At 34.1% G+C, this 24,568-nt stretch overlaps 1 protein-coding gene across 1 annotated transcript in view; it reads right to left on the reverse strand.

Annotated features, from left to right (window-relative positions):
* The window catches only part of LOC140147190 (uncharacterized), a 114,581-nt gene that overhangs the window by 43,241 nt on the left and 46,772 nt on the right, over nucleotides 1-24,568 (reverse strand). Inside the window, exons 44-56 of the mRNA XM_072168970.1 lie at nucleotides 20,238-20,342; nucleotides 18,898-19,008; nucleotides 16,394-16,657; nucleotides 15,657-15,689; nucleotides 15,214-15,246; nucleotides 14,752-14,784; nucleotides 13,305-13,391; nucleotides 9,089-9,196; nucleotides 8,199-8,312; nucleotides 4,067-4,135; nucleotides 3,471-3,743; nucleotides 2,048-2,614; nucleotides 1,457-1,729 (exon numbers count right to left, since the gene is read on the reverse strand). Coding sequence (XP_072025071.1) covers nucleotides 1,457-1,729; nucleotides 2,048-2,614; nucleotides 3,471-3,743; nucleotides 4,067-4,135; nucleotides 8,199-8,312; nucleotides 9,089-9,196; nucleotides 13,305-13,391; nucleotides 14,752-14,784; nucleotides 15,214-15,246; nucleotides 15,657-15,689; nucleotides 16,394-16,657; nucleotides 18,898-19,008; nucleotides 20,238-20,342 — 2,070 coding nt within the window. The remainder of the gene's footprint in view (nucleotides 1-1,456; nucleotides 1,730-2,047; nucleotides 2,615-3,470; nucleotides 3,744-4,066; nucleotides 4,136-8,198; nucleotides 8,313-9,088; nucleotides 9,197-13,304; nucleotides 13,392-14,751; nucleotides 14,785-15,213; nucleotides 15,247-15,656; nucleotides 15,690-16,393; nucleotides 16,658-18,897; nucleotides 19,009-20,237; nucleotides 20,343-24,568) is intronic.

Here is a 24,568-nt window from a genome sequence, read left to right on the forward strand (position 1 = left end):
TATACTTGAATGATTGGTCACTTATTAAAAAGTAAATATTTAAATAACTTACTAAACAATTAAATAGTAAATAAGTAAAATATAATACAATAAAGAAATATAAAATTAATAATAAATTTAATAAAAGCGTAAAAAATAACTGAATAAAAGTGGGGTCCTAAAATAAATATTAGCTATAAAATGGCCAATCATTCAAGTATAATATGCAAAGAAAAAATGCTTAAAAACATACAAAATGCAGGCCTACTCAAACAAATGAAAAAACAAGCAAACAGGTAATCAAATTAAAAAGCTAAATAACAACCAAGTTAATGACAATCATTATTATTCTATTATTGATTATTTTACATAGGCCTAGGCCTATACGAGTAGGCCTACTATTCATTTTTTTTAGGCCTAAATAATGCACATGTTTACTTATTTACTTTCTTATTTGTGTAGTTTTTACTTGTTAATTTAATTACCTATTTATTTACTTGTTTATTTATTGATAAATTTATTTAGTCAATTATTTACATCATTAATTTTACTTACTTGCTTATTTCTGAACTTGTTCATGTATTTATGTAGGCCTATTTACTTGTTTATTATTTTCTATTATTATATTATTAACATATATTTGAAAATAATAAAAGAAAGAAAGAAAGAAAGAAAGAAAGAACAAAAATCCCTAATATATCCTAATAAAAGCATACAATAAAGCTAAATTGAGAAAATAGCATTAAATCTGGCAACAGATCATCACGCATTTGCACGGAGTACCTCTAGAGGTACTCCGCTATAGTCTGTCTCTCACGGGAGGTACACCGTGGAAAACCGGATAGGAGTAGTCCACGGATTTTTGACTCGCGTTACGGTACACCGCTACAGAGTAGCCCTGGGGGTAATCCGGAGTAGCTCCAGAGTACATCCAGTGAGAAATTGGATGTGTATAATGTTGATAAGCATTCTGCCATGTAATATAAACCACACACTTTCCTTTATTAAACCCATTTTTTGTTCAAAAGTCATTCTCTAGCAATGAATGTGTTACAAGTGGACTTTTATACATACTGGATTTCAATCAATGTGTTACAAGACTCAAATCATGGAATTGGGTGATTCTTTCATACATGCTATTTTTCACATGCCCAATAGACACAGAGAATGAATTTGAGTTGTTCTTTCATGCATATGACAGACCTATGTATAGCAACAATTCCCCATGCTTAACTCAATTTGGCCAAAGTATGGACTTAGGTGGCTTTTGTATTCATATATTCAATTGTCTATTACATTACAAATCTGTAACATAACTGCATATCTACACCAAAGCGACCAAAATTTGATCATGCAATGTGTAATATACATGCACACAAACAAGCATGAAGAATGTGCAAATCTGTGAATATCTACAAAAAAAGGGACAAGAAAACGTTATTCATGCACATAAACAAGCACACAGAATTTACATTACCTGTAGTTGTTGCCATCAATGGTTCTGCATCAATAGTGTCTTCATCAGCATTTGTATATCTAAGGCCAATTTCATAATCTGTTTCAGGTTCAAGATTGTCAAACATATAAGTAAATTGTCCATCCGTAAATTCTTCTGGTGTAATATCAACTACTGTTTCTCCACCATCTGGGTCAGTTAAAACTAATTCATAGGAGATGGCATCAGCAATTTCCATCACTGTCACATTGATGGAGGAAGATGTCACATCTCCAAGAGTGAATTCAACTGGAGCTGAAATGTAAATAATAACAATGTCTCATTCATTAAATTTACAATAATTTTCAAAAAAAATTCAATAGGTGGTACCAAATAAAATTAGGGGCTGGGGTGTTAAATTGTCACCCCTAGGCAAATTTGAGTCTAAGTTTATACAGGGCTTACTTAGCTGTATCAAGCAATTTGCCCTTTCTGCAATATTATTCATTAAATTATCTCATTTATAATCAATATGTTTAACTGAAAGGCACTGCTGTTGGCAAATCAAGAAGAACAAGTAGTACTTCATGCAAAATTAGAATGTTTATTCCATTAAACCATAAAAACACTAACCTGGTAATTCAGTTGTTGCTTCTGTTTCCATATCTTCAGTGACCATGTCTTCAGTAGTTGATAGTTCAGTGATCAGGTCTTCAGTTGTTGGTGTTTCAGTTGTGTATCCACATAAATCTGCTGCTTCATCACTACCATCAATGCAGTCCGATTCACCATCACAAACCCATGTACCATTGATGCATCCACCAGCAGTACAATTGAATTCAATGATTGGATCACATACACATCCATCAACTTCATCACTGTTATCCCCACAGTCATCAAAATAATCACATCTCCATTCTTCAGAAATACAGTTGCCATTTGCACACTGGTAAGCTCCTTCAGAACATTCAGTACAGTTGACTTCATCACTGCCATCAAAACAATCTGGTTCACCATCACATGCCCAAGTACCATTGATACAACCTCCACTGGCACATTCAAACTCAATCATTGGATCACACACACAGCCATCAACTTCATCACTGTTGTCATCACAGTCAGCAACATAATCACAGCGGTACGCTTCAGGAATACATTCTAGTCCATCAGCACATGTGTATTCTCCTACATCACACTCAACTGTAAGTCAAAATACAGAATATCAATGATAATGTGATCAATTGAATACATGAATACAAAAGCCACCTAAGTCCATGCGAAGTTATTTTGAGAGAAAAACCCGTGTATCATTTTAATTCCTTCAGTTAGATTTACCTGGTCAATATGGTAAGTTTTACGTGCAAATGAGTGGATTAACCTGTATTAGGTATGACGATTAGCATTTCAGGGACTTCGTGGGGTTCATTTTAAATTTTGGACTTAGGTGGTTTTTGAATCATATACAAAGACAACAATGTTAGAATGAGATTACCACTAGTAAGATAATACAAAATAAAGCACACAGGTATGTATAATGTTGATAAGCATTCTGCCATGTAATATAAACCACACACTTTCCTTTATTAAACCCATTTTTTGTTCAAAAGTCATTCTCTAGCAATGAATGTGTTACAAGTGGACTTTTATACATACTGGATTTCAATCAATGTGTTACAAGACTCAAATCATGGAATTGGGTGATTCTTTCATACATGCTATTTTTCACATGCCCAATAGACACAGAGAATGAATTTGAGTTGTTCTTTCATGCATATGACAGACCTATGTATAGCAACAATTTCCCATGCTTAACTCAATTTGGCCAAAGTATGGACTTAGGTGGCTTTTGTATTCATATATTCAATTGTCTATTACATTACAAATCTGTAACATAACTGCATATCTACACCAAAGCGACCAAAATTTGATCATGCAATGTGTAATATACATGCACACAAACAAGCATGAAGAATGTGCAAATCTGTGAATATCTACAAAAAAAGGGACAAGAAAACGTTATTCATGCACATAAACAAGCACACAGAATTTACATTACCTGTAGTTGTTGCCATCAATGGTTCTGCATCAATAGTGTCTTCATCAGCATTTGTATATCTAAGGCCAATATCATAATCTGTTTCTGGTTCAAGATTGTCAAACATATAAGTAAATTGTCCATCCATAAATTCTTCTGGTGTAATATCAACTACTGTTTCTCCACCATCTGGGTCAGTTAAAACTAATTCATAGGAGATGGCATCAGCAATTTCCATCACTGTCACGTTGATTGTGGAAGATGTCACATCTCCAAGAGTGAATTCAACTGGTGCTGAAATGTAAATAATAACAATGTCTCATTCATTAAATTTACAATAATTCTGAAAAAATTCAATAGGTGGTACCAAATAAAATTAGGGGCTGGGGTGTTAAATTGTCACCCCTAGGCAAATTTGAGTCTAAGTTTATACAGGGCTTACTTAGCTGTATCAAGCAATTCGCCCTTTCTGCAATATTATTCATTAAATTATCTCATTTATAATCAATATGTTTAACTGAAAGGCACTGCTGCATGCTGTTTGCAAATCAAGAAGAACAAGTAGTACTTCATGTAAAATTAGAATGTTTATTCCATTAAACCATAAAAACACTAACCTGGTAATTCAGTTGTTGCTTCTTTTTCCATATCTTCAGTGACCATGTCTTTAGTTGTTGGTATGGCACCTTTTTATATTTAAAAAATAGTTTAAAACATATGACTAGAAGTCTCAAATTTCAAGTTGAGTATATTTTTTCTTAAAAGCACTTTCATTAAAAAAATATTACAACTAGATCTGGGAGATCTGGACCTAGCCGGGGCTGGAAATGGCAGTCTTAAAGGTTATGGACATCTCACACCATTAATGGTGCATCACTGTAGCATGTAGGGGCTTTATCCGTCTTCCATATAGGTTGAGATACAGCTACTTTTCCGTAATTTTAAACATTTTTTGCAAATTTGACGTTTTGATCTCCTTAATGACCTTGACCCCAATATAAAAAAAACCTCATACACACCGCGAAAATGCATTGTTAGTTTAAATTAAAAAAATCTACTATGCTTAGTTATGGAGATAAAAATTCTTGAAGTTATTTAGCTTCAAACCAGAAATGACATCTAAATGACCTTTGACCAAAATAATAAAAATACTGTGCATACATCGAGTAAAACTAATGCATATATGAAGCTCTGGTCTGGTTACGTTTTGAGATATAAAAAAATGAACATATTTGATGATTTTTGGTTTTTGACCGGAAGCGACCCCTTAATGACCTTTGACCCCAAAACTGTAGACACCCCAAACACTATGGTCAGTAGCAATGCATGTGTGCTAATGACAACACTCTGCTATGTAATTTGTAATTTAGCTTTCAGACTGGAAATGACCCCTTTAACCTTAACCCAACTAGGTCTCACTAAAGCTCACTATTAAAACCGCTCTGCGTGCATGCATTCCATGTGACTTGATGACGCAATCAGCCCAAGTCATATTTACCCAGGGAATCGTTGGCCGGGCCAACGTCACCTGTGTGGCTACATGCTGGGGATCTTCTGCGTGGCATGCGAGGGGTCCCAGGCTCGAATCCTGGGGTGCCAAGTGACTTTTCTCCTCATCTTCCCTCCTTTTCGTTTCTTCTTTCCCTTCCAATAGCAAAAAACCAGGGGTAGGGTTAGGGTTAATGACCTTTGACCCCTTATCTGTGAACACCCTATAGACACCGACCAAAGTCAAGTCACATGACCTAAGCATGTCACCATCACATGTAATTTGTGGAAGCAGAAGCATTTTGAAGATATTTGGTTTTATACAGGAAATGACCCCTTAATGACCTTTGACCCCAAATTTGTGAACACACTATAGACACTGGATATAGCCGATGCATATGTGCAAGTGAGGTCATTGTACGATGTAACATGTAAGAGAAGGAGCATTTGAAATTTGTTGCCAGACAAAAGAAAGAAAGATCCGATAGCGTTACAAGACCTAGCCGGTTTCCTCGGCTAGGTAAAAATGAAGAAAACAGGAGTGTAGATAAATCAAAACTTAATTCAATTGTGTGTAGCTGCAAGTGTCCAGACAACCAACTCTTATAACATTGACTATACCATTTTCCAACCTGTTGTGGCAGTGACGTCAATGCACCCAGGCAGCCATTTTGCATGAGCATCTATCCAGCGTCTTTATGCGTGTGCTTGTGTATGCCAGCGCTTTGAGCGAACACTAGCAATTTGAAGCTGTGCCTAATGAAATGCACACTAACTTCATTGCCACATCAGGCTTAAATTTGAATATATTTATTTATTATTATTTATTCGTTATTTATTCAGGAAAATTCCATCACTACAAAAGTACTGGTCTCCCTGGAAGCCCTGATAACATACATACAAACAACATTAGAATATGAAAAATTAATATACAAACATGGAAATATAGAACAAGTTCAAAATAACAAATTAATGAGGAGGGCTATAATAAGTTCCTTATTAACTTAAATACATACAAAATTATAAGGCATTCTTGAAATCATTCAAGCGTAGTGAATCTAAATTGGCACAGCGATTAAAAGGAAGTCTATTCCATGAAGTGGCAGCTCTATAAGGCCGTGTGTCCCGAACTCACCACCAAAAAAAGGTGGCAATGTTACGTTTTTCCAAAGTCAACTCAAATTAAATGATGATATCTCTGCCAAGCAAGAAGTTATTGTCATGCTTGCAGTCTCATTTTATTGCTAAATAAAATGCACTTTCAATCCTGTCAAATGAAATTCTTTAGCCTTTTTAATACTGACACTGTGCTTCATAGAATTCAGAATGGGCAGGGTGGCGGAGGTGGGGGATGTGGAGGTGGGGGATGTGGTACACAAACTCTATGGGATTTATATTTTTAGTGCATAATCTGCTTCTGTAAAGGCTGTAAATTGGATTTTAACTATATTTAGCATCTAAAAGACTCTGACCTTACAGCTAAACAATTCTACTAATTGTTTTTAATCATTTATGATTGGTTTAGACTAGAAAATACAAACTTTTCCACACAAAACTATCTGTTTTCATATTAAACACTGTAGTGAGTAATGCAGATGTCTTCAAAATCTAAAAGTTACTGTAAAATTTTAATTACTTATCCCATCATAGTCAAAGTATAGTATTGATGAGGAATCTAAATATGGACTTATTTTTTCTGTATGGGTTAAGGGTAAAATATTTCAGTTCAAAATATGTTGAATTGTAAAAAATTCTAACATACTTTGGGACACCCTGTATTCCAAGATCACCAAACAGCTGTAATTTTGGTTTCTTCCAAAGTCAGTAGGCTCCCCCTGTCCTCTAACCATATGAATGTTGTTTACTTCCAGTTTATTACAGCAAGTTGGTAATAAGCAATGCATTAAGTAACCCATTTTTTATCTGAATCTGTTTTATTCCACCCTATATAACTTGAAGGTCACCCTGTATAATGAGTTGAAATAAGTATATTTGAATTGCTTAGGCCTTCAGCTTTCCGAAAATGTATACTTTTGCTAGTTTAGGTTCAATAATTGTCGAGATAATCTAATTAGAAACTCTAATGGTGTAAAAATTCATAATATTTGTAATGTAACGCTAAGGGTGGCAAGTTCAGGACACACGGCCATAATGAAATGTTCTCTGCCCAGAAGATGATTTCCACCTTGGAAGAACCAATTTATTATGTGATTGACTTCGGGTGTTCTTAGAATGAGTAGAGGAGGTGAAGGTAAATTGAGATGACAAATAATGTGGAGCAATGTTTTTTAGACATTTAAAAACTAAAATTAGTAACTGATTCTCCCACCTACTATCAAGTTTAACCCAGTCCAGGTCTTTCATCATTTTGTCCACTGGTGTTCTTACATCTGCAGAAAGTAAAATACATGCAAGTCTCTTCTGCAGAATCTGAAGCTCATTTTTGTGGCAAGCACTAAAATTTGACCAAACAGAGCTGCAGTAGTCAAAATGAGGAAAGACAAAGGCTTGGGCAAGTGTTTTAACTGATCTAACAGGAAGATACTTTTTCACTCTACAAATAACACCAATACGTTTTGATACATTAGAAGAAAGATAATTAACATGCTCATCCCAAGAAGGATGTGGATCAAATGTAACTCTTAAATACTTATACTTATCAACTCTTTCAATGCTCTCACTTTTGTAAATGAGGGATATGTTTTTATAATTAATTAAAGCTTGCCTTGTTCCAAACAACATCAACTTAGTTTTCTTAGTATTTAGAGTTAAATGATTAGATTGAAACCAGTCAGCAATTTTCTTTAGATTTACATTAAGATTATTTTCTAGAACAGTGGGGTCAGATGAGCTTACTAAAAGAGTAGTATCATCTGCATACATTCATTCATTTCATTTCATTCGGCTGCGAAGCAGGCGACTGCAAAGTTTCTCCATGTACTACAATCTGAAGCCAAAGTGGCAATGGCATCTGGCAGTAGAAAGTTGTCGAAATCCCCCAACAGTTTTTGCACATAAGACAAGTAGGATGTTCTTTGCCTTCCAGGTCTTCTTTTTTCCACACCCTTATAGAAGACATGACCTTAATCTGCCACACAAAAGATGTAGATTTCAAACTCATTCAGGCAACCCCATTTGAAATACACACCCCTGTGTGGATGAATACAAATAAGTCTTATCATTCATAAGGGGTGTATGGATTTTAACTGTAATCACCCACTGCCTTGTGGGAAGTCAACTCTGATGGTTTATAATACTTACATACTGCTCCCTCATCACTCAAATCGCCACAATCATTGTCACCATTGCATAGAACGTCATCAGGCACACATCTCAGATTTGTACATCGGAAATGATTCATCTCTTCACATGGACCTTCATAATAAAAGATATACAGTGATCAAATTAATCCACTCTCTGATGCTTTAAAAAAACATTTCCCATGTATATTTTCACATGAAATTAATTGTAATCTACTCTGTATACTTCCTGCAACTTTTCTTGCTCGCTAAAATTTGATCAATTTCAGCTATAAAACAACATTGCCAACACAAAAAATGCAGAGAAAATAAATGTATGCAACTTGGCAGCAAGTTAGTGCTAAATTGTTTATGCTCAAATAAAAGATGCATATAGGTACTCAAAACACATGTATCAGCATCTTAGTTACTTCATTATTCAAGCTTAATAAAAATGCAATGTTAAGATATTCCTCAAAAAAGAGCCTGCATCTTTTTTTCAAATAGTTACTGCTAATCAATATATACAGAGATTTAAAGGTACAATTCTAAATTCATAAAACTACCTCCAACATAGGTAATCTGTTTACAATTTACATGCAAATAGCATCATGCAAGATTTGCACCTTTTTGCAAGCTATTTTGTTAACAAGTGATCTATTCATGATGTTCATATTCTAGTACATTGTATGTGATATTTCAAAAACATGAACAGTTTACAGTTTACTTCCGAGAGAGCATAACAAAGTGCATGGGTGATTTTCAGGTGGTGCATTAGGTTCCGGGTTAAATAATGGGTTCAGCTGAGCCTCACCCATTATTTACATTTTTATTGCCTGGGACACATTATTTGGGTGTAAAGAATACAGCATAACATTTTATTTCTTAAATTTGAAAGATATTTGTACTCACAGTTTCTTTCATCACTTTCATCCATACAATCAAAATAGAGATCACACACAAATTCCTCTTTGATACAAATACCATCACCACAATGATATTCATCTCTCTCACATGGTCCTGTAATATCAACACAGTAGCAAAGTATTACATAAGGAGAATATAAACATCACAACATCAAAGAATGACTGGAAAGCTTATGATCATCATTTAATGCGGTGCACATATTAGCTTTCATAGCACACGGAGGGTGTAGATTTCAAATAGAGACAACCAATTCAGGTAACACCATTTGAAATTTACACTCCCTATGTGGAAAATTAAGGGTATGTCTTCTATAAGGAGCATATGGATTAAATGGTAATGCAGTAATAAAGTGAACAGAATAATATAAAGGTCAGGCACCCAAAGTACTTACTGAAGCAGCTAGCAGATTTCCTAATTTAGACTCAGAAATATTGGTAAAATGAAGAGTGAACAAAATTTATCATGTTAACAGTGTACGATTTTCATCAGAACTCTTTTTCTTCCAAAGACCTTGGGAAACTGACTCCTGGATATGTAACTGATGATAAACACCATATCCAGAGTTTTAAACTGCATTTTAAGAACAAACTGATTCTACAAATGTACCAAGTCTTGTTTAATACCTTCATAACACCCTTCAAAGCATCCCATTTTCTACCAAGTGCCAACCAATTGTCTTAAAGCCTTAATGTACGACCTTTTTTCAGAATATACATTTATTTTTTTCAAAACTGAATTTTTTGGCATATTTGTAATACCGTATTCGTTCCAATAAGCGCCCATGCCCCAATAAGCGCCCACCCAGGGTATTTTTAATTTGCTAAAGGAAAAAGGGTACCATTAATGTTAAAGTGACGGATAGACGTTACTTTAACATTAACAAAATAGATAATAATATATTTAAAGCTACTAGAACGTCTCAGGACCCTTTTATAACGTACATAAATTTGTCTCTAATAAACGCCTGTTAGGTTAAAATTAGGTAAACCAAGCCCTGAGCGCTTATTGGAATGAATACGGTACTTACACATGTTCCAACTTAAATCTATGAGCAAACTATCAAATTCGCCCTATTTGTAGTAAAACAGGATGATTTTCTGTTGGTCCGACATATTATCATAATTTTTCAGATTATAATATGTCGGAATGACTCGCAAATCGTAGTCTCCTACGAAACCAGTTTGGTTATGCTCCCTCCACACGTGCAGTGAGCGTAACCAAACTGGCTGCTAGGAGACTAACTCTGAGGCCATACTCGCCGTCCTAAATCCAAAAAGTGCGAGATATTTCGAGTGATAGAGGTGAAGTTTATGATGTTCTTTCTTTGCAAATTTCCAATGTTTTTTGTGTCCAAATGTATTGGGAACTTTCATAATGATTACATATTAACTATTTTATCATTTTGGAAGAAAAAAATAAAAATCTACAAATTTGAAAAGATCGTACATTAAGGGATCTAAAATGAGCGTTTATTGCGTTTCAACAGTATTTTTTGTGGGACATGAGAGCACCTCAGACCTATCGAATTGCATTCTGAATCTGAAGCATGTCTTTCTGATATCAAATAATTTTCATTTTTGAAAATCACAATATAATACAAATTTTATGACAAATTATAAAAATTTGATATTTTTCAAATTTTGATATATAACAGTCCTCGAAGTAAATTATATAAATCTTATGATATATTCTTAAAGTGTATGTAGCAGGGAGGAAAAGCCGACGGTCAATTGAAAATTTTGACCTTTCATATTGAAGATATAGATTTTTTCCCCAAAAAGACCTAATTTTTTTGTGTGTTTTAGGAAAAAAATCCATATCTTCAATACGAAAGGTCAAAATTTTCAATTGATCGTCGACATTTCATCCCACCTACATACGTTAAGTATAAATCATCAGATTTATAAAGTTTACCGAGTACTGTTAAATATCAAAAATATCAATTTTAATGATTTGCCATAAAATGTGTATTAAATTGCGAATTTCAAAAACCAAAATTTGATATCAGAATGACATTCTTCGTATTCAGAATGCAATTCGATATGTCTGATGTGCTCTAATGTCCCAAAATAAATACTGTCCAAACGTTCATACCCCAGCCCTTAAGGCCTTAATATAATATTTTTAAATATTAAAATATAATTGACTGCTGCAGACACACTTGACACACTGGATGTAGTCATGACCAGAAAATATTCACCAGTATTTGACTGTAGCTCCTTGCAGTGTAGTGCAAGCTCTTTATACCAATGGTGCATAATAAGCCAGGAATATCAACATAAATTATACACATCTGCATCATTCATATACATTTGTTGGTACAACCCTTTCCATTAACTAGGTAACTAATCTGAACATTTCATACTTACCATGCAGGTATAATATTTAGATAATATGAAAAGGATATTAACACCAAATATTATTTACTGTGGTTCACCTCAAGTTAGGTAGTGATGTCAATGTAATTTGATGGTTATACCAACCGTAAAGAAGCGTGTACGCTATGCACGATTAACTTGATACTGCAACCAGCAATATATGCAACTACACTACCAAACTTGAGGTGAATCAAAGATCAACAAGAAGACACCACACCAAAAACTGAGTTACAATTTAAGGATAATTGTGCATGGTAATTTTTCCCCACAGAAAACAATTTTGTTACAAGTCTGAGATTACCTTTTTATAAAAACTTGACAGTATTCACACCTTACAAATAGTGTGCAATCGGCAAAAGCATGCAACATGTTTCAAATCAATTATTTTCAGCATGTATTATTAATTGAAACATTTTTCTTTTGAGATTCTAAAGAATGTACTAGCATCCAAATAAGCAGAAGGAAAAAGATAGAATCACAAGATTTCAACCTGCAAGATTTGTTAGTTCTGAATGCTTTTGGACAGGTCCATTGTTATGAACTCTTTACTTATTATATTACCAGATAAACAAAAATATTGAATACAAAGTAATTCCTCTGTGTTTCATATAATTTGACAAGTAAACTGTACAGATGCAGGCATGAAAACAAACAAATTAACTTAATTTGAATGAATTAAAATGGAAATTGAAAGATAACAATACCATTCAATTTCCGACCGTTTTGATGATGGAAAATATGAATACACATGACTTTGTATAATGTGCAAAATATATACAATGTGCAGTTAGTTTCCATTTACGACAGTTTGATGTGCAAAATATAATATGCAGTTACGTATCATTTACAGACAGTTTGATAATATGCAAAATGTAATGTGCAGTTAGTTACAATTGCAGACAGTTTGATAATATGCAAAATGTAATGTGCAGTTAGTTACAATTGCAGACTGTTTGATGTGCAAAATATAATGTGCAGTTAGTTACAATTGCAGACAGTTTGATAATGTGCAAAATATAAATGTGCAGTTAGTTACAATTGCAGACAGTTTGATAATGTGCAAAATATAAATGTGCAGTTAGTTTCAATTTCAGACTGTTTGATGTGCAAAAACATAATGTGCAGTTAGTTACAATTGCAGACAGTTTGATAATGTGCAAAATATAAATGTGCAGTTAGTTACAATTCGTCGATCGCAACACATAGTGGCGTAGAGTGATTTTCAAAATTTTCCGTTTCACATAGTGACGTAAAGGTTTAGAGCTAGCTATTATCCTATAATAGTTATTACTTGTTAACTATTAAAGATACAGTTTAATAGTTTGAACCTTAAACTTCAATTACAAATGGAATCGGGCCACTGAGAGATAACAGTGGAGAAGTACCGACTCTGTTACTAGTAGCACATCCATCAAAAACGTTTTGATTGGAAACGTTTTTTGTCCTTCACGTACGCCACTATGTGTTGCGACCGACGAATTGCAGACAGTTTGATAATGTGCAAAATGTAATGTGCAGTTATTTTCAATTTAAGACAGTTTGATGTGCAAAATATAATGTGCAGTTAGTTTCATTTTCAGTTTGATGTGCAAAACATAATGTGCAGTTAGTTACAATTGCAGAGAGTTTGATAATGTGCAAAATATAATGTGCAGTTAGTTACAATTTAAGACAGTTTGATGTGCAAAATACAGTTTTAGTAATATGAAAAGTGTTAATATACATGACAATGTGCATAATATGTGCAGTTAATTTCAATTTAAGACAGTTTATGTGCAGTTAGTATGTAAGTATTTGCTTCACACTGCCTAGTTATTATTCACCTAATGAAGAAGTCTCTGTAGTCTCTGAAGGCCCTGCAGCTACAGTTGTTGATTCATCAGTAGTAACTATTTGGAATGTGGTTGATTCTGCATGGATGGATGCGGCAGTTGGAAACAAAAAACTAATATATAGCATGGTTTTCTATTCTACTACTTTCATTCAGAACATGACAAGCAAGGCGGGTAATATCTCACCAAATTTAATGAGTAGGCCCTGTCTTCTATTGGGCATTGATGTATGAATGCATACAGCATCAGAATAAGGTATGCCTTTGGGCCAAAAGCTCATGAAAATCATTGTGGGCCTGCCGATTCACTGGCAGGGCCCGTAAAATTTTGTTGCAAACGTCATCAAGACAGACTCAATACTGCATACTGCCTTCAACATTAATCATTTCAATCCATTTGGCATTTCCTATTGCTGACTTGCAAGTCTTAGAAAGTGTCACAAAATATGGACCAGTGTAACATTAAAATCTTGAAACCGTGCATTACGTGTTAATTTTACAATTGAGTTTGGGGCCTGTACAAACTGATGAGGGCCCATAGATTTTCAGACTTAAGGGCACATGTTGGCTTATTTCTAACACTGTATGCATATATGCATAGAAGCTTACATCATGCTTGATTATGTTCTGGATAAAAATTTTAAGGATAATTCCTACTAAGCTACTTTCTACAACTGTAAAAGTGATTATTTTTGTGTGAGTTTAATTTTTGTAAAATAACGAGTGGGCACACAGATGCAAAAATAGCAACACACAAAATTTACATCTTTCACATTTAAAATTTAAACTGATTTGAATTTCATGAAATAAACAACTTTTTAAATTTCTAAAAACTCAAAATGCAAAAATAACTATGTAAAAATAACCACTTTTACAGTATGACTTGGTGTTTGAGGTACACAAGCAATAAGGGCATGGATCTGCAAATCATGAGTTTGGAACTATGTATGAACTATGTAGTATTAAGGGTTTTATGAATTATGAAAGCTTTATCTGTTGAAATGACATGTTTTACATTAATGGCATAATTAATTCATGGTTAAAATAATGAGGACTATGATATATACAAATTGTCAGGTTTTAATGATTATGTTAATTGGCTAAGGGAGGTAATTAACTTATTAAGGTAGCATAAAGCTTGGAACTATTGGCATTAGAATTGGAATCACAATTAACTTAGTGACTTGATCTGGTTTTTACATAAATCAGTGGGTCACTACATGGTTGGAATATCAGGGCTCATTAAGTATAAATTGACATGGTTTAATATTGTTAAGGATTTAATTGGTATCATCTTGGTACAAATTATATTAAGGCAGCATTATGACATGTGAATAGGACTAGATTATATCTTAACAATGTAGACAGATGTGTCGTACAAATTTTAGACAATAGTATTAATTGTTATAGACTTGTTTGGGATTTTATAATTCACTTACTGTCAGTTGTTGTTGGTAGTACAGTGGTAGGAACTGAAATGGTGTTAAGGTTTATATGACATTTTAATGTTAATGACATGGTTAATTCCTGGTTGAAATGACGAGGGCTAATAAATACAAACTGACAAGTTTTAGTGGTTAGAATCAAATTATGTTAATCTGCTAAGGGAGGGAATATAACATAAAGCTTGGAACTATATTGGTATTAAAACTGGCATCACAACTTATGAACTTAGTGACTTGATCTGGTTTGTATAAGTCTGTGGGTCAATACATGATTAGAAATCAGGGATCATAAGTATAAACTGACATGGTTTAATTGTTAAGGATTTATCTGGTATTACGTTGGTATAAATATATTAAGGCGATATTAAGGCATGGGAATAGGACAAGAGTTTAATATGTAGGCCTATAGTATTAATTGTTATAGACCTTGTTGGTAGTTTTAGCTATATTACTTACTGCCAGTTGTTGTTGGTAGTACAGTGGTAGGAACTGAAATGGTGTTAAGGTTTATATATGACATTTTAACGTTAATGACATAGTTATTCCTGGTTGAAATGACGAGGACTAATAACTACAAACTGACAGGTTTTAGTGGTTTAAGTCATATTATGGGAATTGGCTAATGGATGTCATAAACTTATTAAGGTAGCATAAAGCAACTATATTGGCATTAAAATTGGCATCATAATGAACTTAGTGACTTGATCTGGTTTGCATAAGTCTTTGGATGAATACATGGTTGGTAGATCAGGGATCATAAGTATACACTGACATGGATCATTGTTAAGGATTTATGTGGTATATTATGTTGGTATAAATATATAAAGGTGGCATGACATGAGAATATGACTAGATAAGAAAGATTAATTGTATGGAGTTGTTTTTGCTATATTACTTACTGTCAGTTGTTGTTGGTAGTACAGTAGTAGGAACTGAAATGATATTTAACAAGAATTCAAATAATATTAGTATTATAGCATACATACATATTAAGTAATGGTGAGGCGCTTACATCTGCAGATGATGAAAGGGGTGAGGGAACAACATTTCAAACTATTTAAATAAACACTTTTAAACCAGATTAAAACTGTTAAAGGAGTATTTTGTGATCCTAGCACCCTCTTTTTATGACATTTTCCAGTAGATATCCACGAAAAAAGCTTATTCCCAAAATTTCAGTTGATTCCAATTTTGTGTATGCGAGTTATGCATGATTATGTGTATTACACTGCTCCATAGGCCACTGTTGTAATTTCGTTCTGGTATACCAGAACATGATTCAAATTTGACGATATTTTTTCTAAACGAATTAATCTGCAAGAAATTTTTGGCACATAAACATTATGTAGCCAGAGTATTCCAGTGGTATAAAAATCTCAAACTTTTTTGAGAAAAGTGGGGGGATGGGGCTGTGGATCACGAAATGCCCTTTTAAGACAAATATTTTTATATCTTATAATGAACAATCCGAGAGATCAAGATCATTGGAGTGAGATAATGTTTCACTATAGCTATGTGTAACAGTAATGCAAAAATCATAATTGAATGAAGACAAAAACACCAGGAAGTGCCAAACACATTCAAATCCCTCCATTTGTAGCAAAATGTGCACACTATGACTTTCCAATAAACATACCTGGTAAAATGACACTCTCACTTGTCACTGCTATCCTATTGCCATCATCATCAATGACTTCCAAATCTACTGTATACATCTCTCCTGATATTAAATCTTCAAAAGTGTGCACTAGCATGCCATTAATCAGGTCATCTGATGTAAACATAACCATTTGAGGTTCTCCATCTGGTCCTTGTAAAGTCAGAATGTAAGAGCTTGCAGCTGGGATCATTGGGACCATTACTTCAACAGATGTCATTGTGGTGTCAACAACAGTTAAGCCTGATTAGACAAAAACAAAGATCTTTTACACTTCAGAGAAGAATGGCAGTCCCTTGCTCAGATTGACATGAGCACCCCCTTAATGAGCGACATATGCGGAGCTTCATCTTCCCTTCAAGAATGCTGATCTTCATTGATCAGCGTAATCAGCCAATCAGATTATCGGTCTGTTGTTATGATTGTCACATGAATCAGCCAATCAGAACCCCACTTCTGTGTTTACGCTCTCAAAATGTAAACAACTGGTGTTCTTTTCTGCCAGAAACTGTAATATTATTTAAATTCATAAAAGTACTCACATATATGGGTATTTAATAAAAGTTAACTCCACAAAATTAATCAGAACCACCTATACTTTGATATTATGCTACAAATAGTTCTAAAAATGTTGGTCTAAACATGTTACTATTGGAATATTTCAAACAATGTAGTCTTACTCTCTATTAAGAGGGTATGTTCAAGTATTCAGTGATTTAAGGCTTGTTTAGACGATCGCTTGTAAGGTTGCTTGTAACTACATTCGAATGTAAACTTGCAAGTAGTGCCCGTCTAAATGCACTCGCATGTAGCTACATGCAATTTACAAGTGACGATTTAACATGTAAGATATCTTACATGTAACGAGCTACATTCAAATGTAAGGCCAATGTGAACAAGACTTGCATGTAAACTCACTTGTAAGCATGACCTTGATGACCCAATCCTATTCTGATTGTGCATAATCATGGCATAATTTACAAGTGAAGGTCTCTCTTACTTTTGAGTTGGCTTACAAGTAAGGTAAGTGTTCTATATACCTCAATATATATTATTAAGTGTATTTAGATGCTCCTAATGAATATGTATTGCTTATTTAAATATTATATGAATATATATGAATATTAAAAGTTCAAGGTAAGTAAATCTTCAACACTGGAATTATATATATCAAAGTTAAAAAATAATCCAAGCACTCGCCAAATCAAACTGAGTGAACATATTGACGAGCGCACGAAAAAAACAAAAGGAATACCCAAATTCTCTGTTGTGCCTTTATATAAAGTTCCAAATGATGACAAAGCAAAACGTCTGAACATTGAAAATCATTTGATTAATACTTTTAACCCAACATTAAATAAATATTAATTTAATTTTTTTATATATTTTCCACGCGCACATTTGATGAAAATCTTGTCATGTAGGTCGCAGCACGACACTAACGTTTACGCGTCACTGTGTGCGTACATTTTATACACGCACGCAAACACATTTTTTTACGCAAAGTGCATCAATGTAATTCTTTTGTATTTTGTATTTGTAATTTTATTATTTGCATCTGACGATTAAAGAAACTGCAGTAATGCAAAACAGCTCCGTGTATCTCCATTAATTTTTTTACTTTGATATATGAATATTAATATATGAGTTATATAGAACACTTACCACAAGTAAGTCCCGTGTGGACACACACTTGCTTGTAGCATAATTTAATTGCTGGCTCACTTGTAAGTTTCATTTAAAAGTAGGCTACCGTCTAAACACACCTTTACTGAAATCATTTCAGTAGACTATTTCATCTGGGTAAGTTGAAACTAGCGATTAAAATTAAATCTGATAAACCAGACATAACTATCTTATGATGGATAAACCAACCTTGCCAATGAAACTTTCAGTCTTCAGCAGAAAAAGTCTTTCTGGGTTAGAGCTGCACACCCTTTCCACAATTACAGTGGGAAACTGTTCAACATTTTACTTATTTTATCACTGTTTTTCACTGAAAAACATGAAGCATATTATTTTCTATTTGCTCTGAAAATTAAAAGTTTCAATTTGAATTTGTTTATTACTTTTTCTTATAAAATATCTGCATAAGCTAGCTTCTACCATTTATTTGCAGCATATTTGTGTAATTTTATCTGTATGACAGTAAGGCTCAATTATGTTGCGTGCTAGCCATAGGCTTCAACATAAAAAGTCCAAATTTTGATATATTTTCTCAAAATATCAAGAGCTATCTTTAGAACCACTGGACCAATCCTAGGCTTGTTTGTATTCATTTTAATGTATTCTTCATACTGATTCCAAATATGGTCATAAAAATTTACAATTATGAAATTTTTAAAATTTTTAACAAAATTTTGAAACTTGTTGTCTCCCGTCGACACCCGCGTGGAGAGAGTTAATCACCATTAAATGCATCTAAGTGTTAGACTTTGGGCACAAACAGTCAAGGCAAAAGCAGGCATTTCAATTGCACTTACATTCTTCTTCATCACTATTATCGCCACAATTGTTGGCCCCATTGCAGCGAAACAATTCATTTATACAGCGTTGATTTGTACAGCGGAATTCAGCAGGGTTATCACATGGACCTGAAAGGCATAATGAACAAAAATTGTGTGTGGTTTAGTAACTTTTTGTCTTAACAACACAGTCTTTCACATTCAACCAAATGTTATATCTGATCTAGCATGAAGATAACTGCATCCAATATCACTGGTGGGAATGTGTATCTTTATTTCAAGATAGCGAGTCAAAATCTAAATTGTCTTTTCTTGCTAAAGTTACTGATTGATTACCAACATGTATGAATATTCACTTGTTAAGCCTTAATGTAAGATCTTATAATATGAAATGGAATTGGCCAAATTTGTTGTCTTTGTAGGTCAACAGAGCAAAGTTCGACATATTATCATAATTAAAAAAATTATGATAATATGACCTCCCATAGAACTGCATGTTAAATGGCCAAAATAACCAGTGGGGTTTCTTTCACTTTACCTTCTTGTTTCAACTTAAAATGGACAGCAACCCTTCCAGGCAGTTATTGCTAATATTATTTCAACATTTTGATTAAAGAATAACAAAATTAAAATTTGACGGAAATCGTTTATTAAGGCTTTAATATGATAGTTTTCTCTACTAAGAATTATGCTGAAACAAACACTTAGATACAATCACAAAACTGTAACAGTTACTTCCATAATTTTGTTGTAACCAGAAGATTTCTTCATTTGGGCAATTGTGTTAATATAATATCGATTTATGGCCACTACCTCCCAATGGCATTTTTTGTTTGACCTATGTTGAAATATTAATACATACACATAATAATACGACTGATACAGTTGAGCCTAGAAGTGATTTACAATGCTTCTATGTGCAGTATCACAATTAATTTAAAGTGCTATTTTCAATACTTGGTTAATGCCTATTAGGCCAAAAAAACAACAAGCTTGTTTCCTGTAGCGCGCGCATTTTGTTTTTGACGGCATTTTTGCGCATTTAGATTATTTTTTTTCACTTTTAATAATAATACAAAACACTACTGGAGTAAACATTTACACATCACACAACAAATGAGCTTAGTGAAAAACTACTGGAGAAAACATCACACATTTTTTAATACTTTTTTAATCTGCAGGTTGAAAGGGGATCATAAATACATTTCGCATTTGACTTTTTTTACCTGCTACCTGTTTTTTTGCGGGGGCCTTACATATTCAATCATACAAATACACAAATAATAAGGAATAGATGCATCAATGGAACGTAAGAACTTAACATTTTAAGTTGATTCAAAAAATATTACACAACTTACAATCTATTTCATCACTGCCATCTTCACAGTCCATGTAGATATCACACACAAATGTATCTGGAATACATTCTCCACTGGTGCAAAAGAATTCACCCTCCAGGCAAGCTGTTGGATTGTCCAAATGAAAACAAAGACAAACATTATTAGTATCATTTTATTGTTGCTATGCTAATTTCGAATGAAATTTGCAGATTTCAAATTGAGCCACTCTTTCAGGTAGCTCCATTTGAAATTCACACTCCCTGTGTGGAACATTAAGGTCATATCTTCCATAGATAGGGTTTTTTTCTACTTTTTTCCTCTTTCTTCAAAATGCTACTGTAAACTGAGAGAAATGCTAATAAATAAGGCAAAACATGTATGTACATGATCCACCAGTGGAGCTTCTGCGACCCCTGCGCAGAACTTCCGATAGTGGATTATCTGCGCACGGTGGACGCAAGGAATCCACAGTCGGATTTTCGGCGCACGTGCAATGAAAATCCCCTCCATTATATAGTATATATATTATTATTATTTATATATAACTCCGTGGAGTAATTCTGCGCGACGGTCGCAGGGAATCCACAGACGGACTTTCGGCGTACGTGCGCAGAAACTCCCCTCCGTATATAGCTCCGGTGGAGTAATTCTGCGCATGGTCGCAGGTAAGCCCCTGACGGATTTTCGGCGCACGCGTTTTTAATCAAAGTATGAAATATTATTTATATATAACTCCGTGGAGTAATTCTGCGCCGATCGCAGGAATTTTCGGCGCACGCGTTTTTAATCATCTCATGAATTGTTATGATTTAATATTATTAAATGGTAGAAAGTATGAAATATTATTTATATATAACTCCGTGGAGTAATTCTGCGATATGATGCAGGGAATCCACGGACGGATTTTGGCGCGACGTTTTAATCATCTCATGAATTGTTATGATTTAATATTATTAAATGGTATAAAGTAAGAAATATTATTTTAGGGCCTATATGTTTAGAGTCAGTTCTGCGCATCAAGTTTGATGTTTAAAAAACATGTTAAAAAAAATAACTTAGAAAGTAAGAAATATTATATATATTTTTAGAGTCAGAACGGTGGAGTTTTTCTGCGCTTGCACGGTGCAGGGAATCCCTGAGTCGGATTTTCGCGCGCGCGTCGCAGAAACTCCCCCTCCGTATATAGCTCCGGTGGAGTAATTCTGCGATGTCGCATGGGGAATCCTGGACGGATTTTCGGCACGTTTAATCATCTCATGAATTATTAATTGGTAGAAAGGAAGAAATATTATTTAGGGCCTATATTTCACCAGGCGGTAAAGATAAAGGCGACTTATTACACAATAGGTGGGATATAGATGAGATGAGATTAGGCCAACTGCTACGTATCTAAATAATATTGGGAATAATCCGATTCCGTGGTAATTGTTAATTAGTCATTGAACCAAAAGATCAAAGGTGTCGTGATGAGAAGATTCATGAAAATTGTTAATTAGCCATTGAACCAATAGATCAATGATGCGGGATGAGAAACCCGCTGTTTTGCAGCATTGAAAATAATTTTAAGAGGTATAATGATGATACCAAGAATAATCCGATTCGCGAGAATCATTTTCATTTTCATCGCATAAAATATGTATTGATAATTCTTGTTTTGTACTTTTACTATTTACCAAGTCTTTTTTTTTTACTTATGCTTATTGTCTCAGCTATATTCTAACTCTTTTCATTATATTTCCTACATGATAAAGTTTGATTTAGTTCGAAATTCAGAATATGGACTATATATTAAAAACATCGAATGCCTGGATCAGGAAAGTTCCTAAATTTATATTTATTCGATTGCCCATGTTGTGTATACTTCTTAGTTATTTGTAAAAATCACCATTTATAAATGTATGTTCTGAACAAAAAAAAACAAAATAAAAAAAATAACTTAAAAGTTCAAACATTTTAACATAATGTTATTTAAGTATTGGCACAATATTTGGCAAAAATGTTTGCAAAAATAGTTTACAATAACATTTTTGAAAACATTTAAAAATATTGTTGTAGTGTGTTTTCATACAAAAGCGTTTTAAAAGCGTTATCATGACCTTTATATAACCCGACATTTTAATGTTATTAAAAGCGTTTTACCTAAACCAAAAGCCAAAATATAACTTATTTAAAACGTTTTTAAAACGTTTTTGTGTTTGCTGGGATGGGCAATCGAATAAATATAAATCTAGGAACTTTCCTGATCCAGGCATTCGATGTTTTTAATATAGTCCATATTCTGAATTTCGGAACGAAATCAAACTTTATCGCGGTAGGAAATATAATGAAAATAGTTAGAATATAGCTGAGACAATAAGCATAAGTAAAAAAAGAAGACTTGGTAAATAGTAAAAGTACAAAAACAAGAATTATCAATACATATTAATATATGCGTATGAAAATGAAAATGATTCTAATGGAATCGGATTATTCTTGGTGTCATCATTATACCTCTTAAAATTATTTTCAATGCTGCAAAACAGCGGGGTTTCTCATCCCGACATCATTGATCTATTGGTTCAATGGCTAATTAACAATTTTCATGAATCTTCTCATCACGACACCTTTGATCTTTTGGTTCAATGACTAATTAACAATTACCGCGGAATCGGATTATTCCTGATATTATTTAGATACGTAGCAGTGTAGTTGGCCTAATCTCATCTCATCTATATTCCACCTATTGTGTAATAAGCCGTCTTATCTTTACCGCCTCTGGTGAAATAGGCCGTATCATTAGCGCCTACTGGGAAATTCGTCAATCCATTAATAACCTTTAAAATCCTTGGAAAATATTTATATTACTATAATTTTAAACTCCGAATTTGGAGTATGAACATTATTAACAATATTTAAAAAGGATTTAAACCCTCCGATTTTGGAGGTTTCGCGCCCGCCCGCTATCGCGTAGCATCCGCAAAAACTCGAAATTGGAGCAGAAACATATAGGCCCTAAAATAATATTTCTTACTTTCTACCATTTAATAATATTAAATCATAACAATTCATGAGATGATTAAATCGCATATGCGAAAATCCGTCCGTGGATTCCCTGCGACATCGTCGTAGAATTACTCCACCGAGTTATATATAAATAATATTTCATACTTTCTACCATTTAATAATATTAAATCATAACAATTCATGAGATGATTAAAACGTATGCCGAAAAGTCCGTCGTGGATTCCCTGCGACCGTCATGCAGAATTACTCCACCTGAACTATATCACGGAGGGAGTTTCTGAGCACGTCGCCGAAAAGTCCGACTGTGGATTCCCTGCGACCGTGCGCAGAAAAAATCCACCGTTCTGACTCTAAATATAGGCCTATATATAATATTTCTTACTTTCTAAGTTATGTTTTTTAAACATGAAACTTGATGCATAGAACTGACTCTAAACATATAGGCCCTAAAATAATATTTCTTACTTTCTACCATTTAATAATATTAAATCATAACAATTCATGAGATGATTAAATAAATGCGCCGAAAATCCGTCGTGGATTCCCTGCGACCGTGCATAGAATTACTCCACGGAGTTATATATAAATAATATTTCATACTTTCTACCATTTAATAATATTAAATCATAACAATTCATGAGATGATTAAATCGTATGCCGAAAATCCGCTAGTGGATTCCCTGCGACCGTCGCAGAATTACTCCACGGAGTTATATATAAATAGGCCTAATATTTCATACTTTCTACCATTTAATAATATTAAATCAAAACAATTCATGAGATGATTAAAACGTGCGCCGAAAATCCATCCGTGGATCCCCTGCGACCGTCGGCGCAGAATTACTCCACCGGAGCTATATACGGAGGGGAGTTTCTGCGCACGTCGCCGAAAGTCCGTCCGTGGATTCCTGCGACCGCGCGCAGAATTACTCCACCTGAACTATATACGGAGGGGAGTTTCTGCGCGACGTGCGCCGAAAAGTCCGTCGTGGATTCCCTGCGACCGTGCGCAGAATTACTCCACCGTAATTATATACGGAGGGGAGTTTCTGCGCACGTGCGCCGAAAATCCGTCCGTGGATTCCCTGCGACCGCGCGCAGAATTACTCCACCGGAACTATAATACGGAGGGATTTTCATTGCACGGGCGGAAAATCCGACTGTGGATTCCTTGCGTCCACCGTGCGCAGATAATCCACTATCGGAAGTTCTGCGCAGGGGTCGCAGAAGCTCCACTGGTGGATAGCTTACATAACTCAAAACTAGCAACATTTACGGAGCAGATCAAACATCTCTTAGCTAAAAGTTTTTAGGATTGTATTATTATACAGTAAACACAATTGAAA

Source organism: Amphiura filiformis, chromosome 3 (assembly GCF_039555335.1).
Source record: "Amphiura filiformis chromosome 3, Afil_fr2py, whole genome shotgun sequence".
Classification (NCBI taxonomy): domain Eukaryota; kingdom Metazoa; phylum Echinodermata; class Ophiuroidea; order Amphilepidida; family Amphiuridae; genus Amphiura; species Amphiura filiformis.